This window comes from Myotis brandtii, unplaced genomic scaffold (assembly GCF_000412655.1).
Source record: "Myotis brandtii unplaced genomic scaffold, ASM41265v1 scaffold19, whole genome shotgun sequence".
NCBI lineage: Eukaryota > Metazoa > Chordata > Mammalia > Chiroptera > Vespertilionidae > Myotis > Myotis brandtii.
This window is the reverse complement of record NW_005357075.1, coordinates 497,895-505,635: the sequence shown is the minus strand read 5'-3', so window position 1 is coordinate 505,635 and position 7,741 is coordinate 497,895. Positions and strand designations below refer to the sequence as shown.

The following is a 7,741-nucleotide window of genomic DNA, read 5'->3' as shown; positions in this document are numbered from 1 at the left end:
CGGCTTGTCAGGAAATTGGGGCAAAGAGCCCCCAGGCTGCTGCCTCTATCTCCAGCCTCAGTTGCTTAAAGTCAGCAGTGCCTGTTTCAGTAGTGGAATAGATGTGCATTGTTTGTGGAGTTCGTTTAGCAAATTCAACTATACTTGTTGGGCCAAAACAGAGAGAGAGAGAGTACGCAGTTTAAGCAATGAGGGTGTCTGCGCATGACTCGGAGCCAGTGCCCCAGAGGCCATTCAATGAACGTGAGAAGCTCATCTGAGCCTTCACTCATCTCTGTGTCCATGTGCATCTCTTAGGATCTTATAATGACTAGGAGCCCCGTGTTTGATTTTTTTTTTTCTTTTGGTTGCCAAAACCCAGGATCGAATCATGTTTAATATTTTCCCAATACCACCAGGTATTTACCTGGTACATAACAGAAGGTTTGGCCATCTCTAACTCAGTTTAAACACTGGAGGTAGAGCTTGGCTGCTTGGGGCTACTTCAGAGATAGCGTTCAGCCCCTGCTGGGGTGCCTTCCTAAGGTATTTTCAAGGGTTGTTTTGCTTTGGGTTTTGCCTAATGCTGACTTGAGAGCCTCAGGCCTGAACGGCTGGTCGCTCCAGTAGATCATTTTCCTTGGGGCCCAGACATGCTCTGATCACCTTCTGTTCCTGCTTCAGGTTACCCAGTTCAGATGGACTCTCTGGCCCCTGCCGCCCTCCTGCCTCCCACCCCAGCAAGTCCCGAGGTCCGTGGCCCACCTCAAACCAGGGACCGGCTGCTGGTCCCCGAGGGGCGCGGGCAGGCAGGGGGCGGGGGCATCGAGGACGCAAGCCGGACCAGGCTTTGTACGTGCCTCGGGTACTGCGCAGGCCAGAAGAATGGGCTCCAACCCCTACCCCGGGGCACAAGGTTGACGTTCCTGCTGGCAGACTCCTGGAAGAGCCTGGAGATGTTGGTGCTGGGGACCCCAGTGCCGCTCAGGAACCTCCTGTGTTGAAGACTCAGGCAACAGAGGACCTACAGGGCCCCGGCCCGCCATGCGAGAATGAGCAGCTGCAGGACCCAGGGGGAACTGAGCCCTCGGGGCCTGGGAGCCACTCAGGGACCGGAGACAGCCTGGAGAAGGCCACACAGCCTTTGTCCGGTGCGCAGCTGGACTTGGAAGAGCGGAATGGGAGTGAGCTGGAGAAGAGTGTGGCAGCAGAGGAGGAAGAGGAAGAGGTGGAAGTTGAGGGGCCTGGCAGCTTCTCCGAGGAAGATTACAGTGAGCTGCTGCAGGAGGTGATGAGCTCTTAAGCCGGGAAAAGGGAGGGCGGAAGTGAGGTGGGTGCAGTCCTGGGTGGCTGGGACCAAGGGTCATGGAGGGGCGGGGCATGAGCTGGCTGAGAAGGGCCGTGTGTTGGGTGATAGGGGTCCCTGAGGGGACATGGAGGTAAAGCACGGGGCTTTGGCCCGAAGGAGTCAGGACTGACACCGTGGAGGGAGGAGGCTCATGGATATGGGGTCAGGGGTGTGGATTTGGGTCCCAGCTCAACCACATAGGAGCTATTTGACTACGGGCAAGTCCTTTTGCTTTTCTGAGTCTCGGTTTCCTCATCTGAAAAGCAGGTGATACTACATCCTTCACAAGGTAGCAGATAGGATGTATGTGGGCTTGCTTTGTAAGGAACTGCAGATGTTGGTCATGAATTTTTTTCTTCCGCCTGAAGCTTTGTCTTACAAATCTTGTTTGCTTGGAACAGAGTCTCCCTGAGACTGGCTGTGGTGTTCAGATGGGAGGGCAGGTGTGTTTTATTGCTATTTTATAGGTGAAGGATGGAGACCAGAAAGACTTGCCTAATATCACGTCATTCAGGAGGGAAGGAAAGATCCTGGACTTGCCCAGCTCTGTCTCCAAAGATGCAAAGATGTCTGCATCTTTGGGCAGAATTACTTAATTCCTTGACTTACAGTGTCCCCCTCTGTGAAGCAGATACATAGAATAGAGCTTTCAGGATTCCATGAAACAGAATGTGTGGGTGCCAGTCACCCAGTGGGGACTCCATTAAAGCAAGTTCCCTCACCCACTACCAGCCCTTCTCCATCTTCCACTCCTGTGTGCTGCCTTTCCTAGGCTCCTGCCATGTGTGCCTCCCATGGGAACCCACCCTTAACTCTCCCCCCTGCCCACCCAGAAGCCTGCGGGACTCTGTGGGTTTGCAAGCAGTTGTGTGGAGCTCTGTGCCAGAGCTCGCCTGGCTAAACGGCCTGATCTCCCCCAGATAACGGACAACCTGACCCAGAAGGAGATTGAGGTGGAGAAGATCCATGTGGACACATCCTCCTTCGCAGAGGAGCTGCCGGGAGAGCAGGACTTTGCCCACGTGGTGGAGATCTACGACTTTGACTCGAAACTCAAGACGGAGGACCTGCTGGCAGCATTTTCCGAGTTCCAGTGAGTACAGGCCAGGGTTCGGGGAGGCAGAGGAGGCGGGGTGCTCCCTCTAGAGAGGACCTAGGACACGCCTTTGTTGTTGGGCCCCTCTCCCGGTGCCCAGCCATCTAGAAAGAAAGGCAGAAAGTAGATGCCAGTGCTGTGGGCTCCATACTTCTGGGCAGTTCAGCCTACTGGCAGTGCGGGGGAAGAGGAGAGCGGTTTTTGGTTGTAGGCGTGTTCCAGAGGCCCTAGAGCTGGTCCTACTGGCACATGCAGCACCCTTGCAGGCCCACATGCCTGCCAGCCCCAGTGGGGCCCTCCTCCCCATGCAGGACGCAGGCAGCCCACCCCCCACCTCCTTGTTCCACATCCCAGCTACCCAGTCAGTCCGTCAACAGAATGAGGGCCATCTCCGTGCAGGAACTGAGTCGGGAAGAATCGGGTGGAAATGGGAGCTGAAGTGATATACCCAGAGAAAAGACTTCTCCTGTTCCCCCAAATTCCTTAACTCCAACTCCAGTCTTTTCTTCTTTTTTTTTAATGCTCATTTTCCTTTCTCCAGTCCCCCTTCTCTTTTCCTACGTATGCTTTTAAAAATCCCTTTCCTGCCCTAGCCGATATGGCTCAGTGGATAGAGCATAGGCCCCCAAACTAAAGGGTCCTGGGTTCAATTCCAGTGAAGGACACGTACCTCGGTTGCAGGCTCCATCCCCAGCCCTGTTCAGAGTGCGTGCGGGAGGCAACCAATCGATGTGATTCTCACATGGGTGTTTCTCTCTCTGTCTCTTCCTTTCCCTTCCACTCTCTAAAAGTCAATGGAACCCTAGTCGGTTTTGCTCAATGGATAGAGCAGGTTTGGCTCAGTGGCTAGAGCGTCAGCCTGCGGACCAAAGGGTCCCAGGTTCAATTCCGGTTAAGAGCACAAACCTTGGTTGTAGGCTCCTCCCCGGCCTGGAGGCAACCAATCAATGTGTTTCTCTCACATCACTGTTTCTCTCTGTCTTTCCCTCTTATACTCTCCTTAAAAATCAGTGGAAAAATATCCTCGGGTGAGGATTAACAAAAGGAAATAAAATCAATGGAAAAAATATTCTCAGGTGAGAATTAACAAAAATAAGTAAATGAATAAATAAAAATCCCTTTTTCCACGTGGCCAACCCGGGGCACCTGTGACTTCTTCTTCAGCCAGCGTAGCCTTGGCCCACAGAGGAGCGGGGTGGGGAGCTGCTGTGTGACCTCAGACTCGGGGCTGCTGGCCTGAGCACCGGGAGGAAAGTTGATGGGGCTCAGGTGAGAATTAACAAAAATAAGTAAATGAATAAACAAAAATCCCTTTTCCCACGTGGCCAACCCGGGGCACCTGTGACTTCTTCAGCCAGCGTAGCCTCGGCCCACAGAGAAGCGGGGTGGGGAGCTGCTGTGTGACCTCAGACTCGGGGCTGCTGGCCTGAGCACCGGGAGGAAAGTTGATGGGGAGCAGTAACACACACATGCGGATTTTAGGTCCTGTCCCTTGTCCCTGCCACACAACCCTTTTGTCTCCAGCCTCAGACCCCACGCCCTTAGGGGCTGTGCCAGCGCCAGTAGGAGCCTCCATCCCCCTGGGTGTTTCGTCTTTGAGTTCTCAGTCCTGGCTTCGCCAGACCCAGGAGTAGGGACCCACCCGACCCCCACCCGACCCACGGGTGGTTGGTCTTGCTGAAGCCAACCACATGGTCTTCCGAGAAGGTCTGTTGCGAATGATTGTCTCCTTCCTCGAGGAGATGGAACTTGTCTTGGGCTCATAGTGTTTGTGGATTGGAGGTGGGAGGGAACTTCCTTTAGCAGAAAGGGTTTTGCCCGTTTGCTTTCATAATCTCTCTGCCGTCCTGTCCCTTGTCCCTGCCACACAACCCTTTTGTCTCCAGCCTCAGACCCCACGCCCTTAGGGGCTGTGCCAGCGCCAGTAGGAGCCTCCATCCCCCTGGGTGTTTCGTCTTTGAGTTCTCTCAGTCCTGGCTTCGCCAGACCCAGGAGTAGGGACCCACCCGATCCACGGGTGGTTTGTCTTGCTGAAGCCAACCACATGGTCTTCCGAGAAGGTCTGTTGCGAATGATTGTCTCCTTCCTCGAGGAGATGGAACTTGTCTTGGACTCACAGTGTTTGTGGATTGGAGGTGGGAGGGGACTTCCTGTAGCAGAAAGGGTTTTGCCTGTTTGCTTTCATAATCTCTCTGCTTCCTCTTCCCCGTCTCAGAGAGAAGGAGTTGAAGATTCAGTGGGTGGACGACACGCATGCGCTCGGCGTCTTTCCCTGCCTGTCCTCAGGTAGGCGGCTTCACGTGGGCTCAGCCCTTTCTCTGTCACTGACAAGGGACAGGACCTGGTGTAGACCGCCCGGGTCCAGGTTGCAGCCCACTCCCAGCCCTGATGCAGGAGCCCAGGGAGCAGGGTGGGCTCGGCCAGGCAGTCACAGCCTTTCCTATTCACGTTAGTGCCCTCCGTCCAGAGGCTTCCGGTGCAGGTGACACTGAGCACATGTCACAGGCCAAGCCCTAGGTGCTTCCACGTGTTGAAAGTGCTGTTTTTTTAGGTCTAAAGCAGTGCAGGGCGGAGGGTGGACGCTGGGCTCGCAGGTTTTCCCGCTGAGCACCGGGCGGGGCCATGCAGGCATGTGGGGAGGGGGTGGGTGGGCAGCTGGCACAGTTGCCTCCAGGCAGCCCTGTCCCTGGGCTTTGAATGGGCGCATGAAGTGGCTGCATTGGTTTTGGGTGGTATGTGTGCTCCTGGGCCCTGAGGGGGCCTTTCCAGGAAGAGGAGAGGTTGGCTCCAGATGTTTTCTTTCCACAGCTGCTGAAGCCCTGACCAGGGAGTTCTCCGGGCTCAAGATCCGGCCCCTCACGCAGGGAAGCAAGCAGTCGAAGCTGAAAGCCTTGCAGAGGCCAAGTAAGGGAGCGGCTGTCCCGCGGGGCAGGCCGTGTGCGTCGGTCAGTCCCCCTTGTTCAGCTCTCTGCCTGAGGACCCCTGAGCTCAATGGCCAGTGGGGTGCTCCTCCCACACCCGGGTGCCGGGGACGCCCAGCAGGCGTCTGCCAGCTGCCCTGTTCGGGGCTTGCCCTCCCGCTCACACCTGCTCAGGGAGAAGCTGGGTCTTTTCCGCAAGTCCGTGGGAACCATGTTGAGCAGTGGGGTAAAAGAGTCCGCCCTGCGTGTGATCCTGGCTTTGTCACTTATTTAAGTTGACCTTGAGTGAGCCACCTAATGTCTGTGAGTTGGTTTCTTTCTCTGTACAATAAGCAGATCATACAGAGTATGCTGGCGGCGTAGATACAAGAGCCTGGCAGACCACCGGGAGAGGAGAGGCACACAAAATGTGCCAAATAAGTGACGGCTCGTCCCTGGCCCCTTCTCCTTCCAGAAAGCATGATGGGGACTTGTAGAGGCCAGCGACACTGGCCCAGAAGAGGCCTGCCGACGCCCTCCACACTCTGTGGATCGTGTGGCCTGTGCCCCGTGTTTCTTGGGGACAGTAAATACCCTGTCTGTCCAAGAGCTCTCGGTGTCCCACCCTGACGTGATTTCCCTCCCACAGGGCCCTACAGAGCAGGGAGGTGTACTGTGGAGGTGGAGAAACGGGCAGGGCACAGAGAGGTGGCAGGATTAGGTCAGGACCCGGCAGCCCGAGGCGGGCTCCTCTCACTGCATCTGGCCAGGCTGCGGGCACACGGGTCCTAGAGGTTGGCTCCGATGGCCTCTGAGGCTGCTGTCACTGGGAAGGGAGGTGGTCATGGTCTTGAATTTGAGTCCCCGCCCCACGGGGTTTCCTTTCAGAGCTCCTGCGTCTGGCGAAGGAGAGACCACAGACAAGTACAGCCGTGGCCCGGAGGCTGGTGGCCCGGGCCCTGGGGCTTCAACACAACAAGAAAGAGCGGCCTGCTGTTGAGTCTCCTACCTCCCCGAGGCCCTGAGAGGCCCGGCCAGCCTGAATCAACACCCCGTGACAAGCTGGTACCTCAACACCACAAGCCTTTTCATATCAGCCCTGTCCTCCCGTTGGAGCGTCACTGTGGGGCGTGGTGGGCTTCAATTTGGTCTACTTCCAGAAGTTGAGAAAAAATAAACACTTAAAGTTGTCATAATCTGCCCTGGCTGGTGTTGCTCAATGGTTAGATCGTCAGCCTGCATGTTAAAGTTGTCATAATCTGCCCTGGCTGGTGTTGCTCAGTGGTTAGATCGTCAGCCTGCATGCCGAAGGGTCATGGGTTTGATTCCCCGACAAGGGCACCTACCTGGGTTGCAGGTTCCATCCCTGGCCTGGCCGGGGAGCATGTGGGAGGCAACCAATTGATGTGTGTCTCTTTCCCCCTCCCTCCCTTCCTTCCTTACACTCTCTCCATGGAAAAAATACCCTCAGGGTGAGAATTAAGAACAAAAATTCCGTGATTGCTTCAAAATATGGTCTGCCGTGGGACACTAGAGGGTGCTGTTTGCCTCCCATTTTAGACCTGGGGACACTGAAGAAACTGGTCACCCACAAGACTGCCTGGAGGGATTCCGCTGGGCCCGGAGGCATTTTTGCGAAGAACCTGCCCAGCTTGGGGAGGAGGTTGCACCAGTTCTGTGACACCTGTGCGGTTTCCCCTCATGAGCTGGGTGTCCTAACCTGCTTTGGGGAGTGCAGAGTGGCTGTGGCTATGGCAGTGCTGATGGCCCACCCTGGACCGGCCCCAATGTCCCCTGTCAGTACAGCTACAAAAGGGCTCCATGCAGAAATAAACACGAACAAGGCCAGGTGGTGAAATCTGAAGTGGCCACCGAGTTTGCCTCCCCCACAAGAGCAGATGCAAGGACAGGCCCCGGAGCACTCAGTTTTCTGGTTTGGACGGAGCCCGTGTGGAGGCTAGATGTCCCTTCTGGGCCTAACAACTGCTGTGCCCCCGACAAAAACCAGCAAAAAGCAAGAGCTCAGGAGAGGTGGTGACTTGTATTTTTGTGACCTTAGGTAGCTCTCAAGGGACAGGTGTTGCTCCTTTGGGGGTGTATGGAGGGGACCCCCTGCAGCCACACCAGACCCCAGCTCTCTGCGGGAGTGGACCCGAGTGTCCGAGGCTCCCGGCCGACTAGACAGGAGCTCTGCTGCTCAGGGGCGGGGCCGCGGTCCAAATGAAACACAGACGCACGTCGTAAATGTTTTATTCCAAGTTTCAAGTATGTGTAAGTGTCCGTGATGACACGGTGTTCAGTGAGTGTCCTCATCACCCGGGACCCTGGTTATAGCACCGTTAGCAGTTACCCACCGCCTCGCAACGACAGAAACGGGAGCCACACAGGTGGGCGGGTTTTCCTTTGAGCTGTATTTTC

At 55.9% G+C, this 7,741-nt stretch overlaps 1 protein-coding gene across 1 annotated transcript in view; it reads left to right on the top strand.

The window, feature by feature from the left end:
- The window catches only part of R3HCC1 (R3H domain and coiled-coil containing 1), an 8,230-nt gene extending 1,709 nt beyond the window's left edge, over positions 1 to 6,521 (top strand). Inside the window, exons 4-8 of the mRNA XM_005864616.2 lie at positions 664 to 1,267; positions 2,248 to 2,420; positions 4,639 to 4,709; positions 5,232 to 5,327; positions 6,212 to 6,521. Of these exons, the coding sequence (XP_005864678.2) occupies positions 664 to 1,267; positions 2,248 to 2,420; positions 4,639 to 4,709; positions 5,232 to 5,327; positions 6,212 to 6,348 (1,081 nt within the window). The 3' untranslated portion in view covers positions 6,349 to 6,521. The remainder of the gene's footprint in view (positions 1 to 663; positions 1,268 to 2,247; positions 2,421 to 4,638; positions 4,710 to 5,231; positions 5,328 to 6,211) is intronic.
- Positions 6,522 to 7,741: the final 1,220 nt, after the last annotated feature.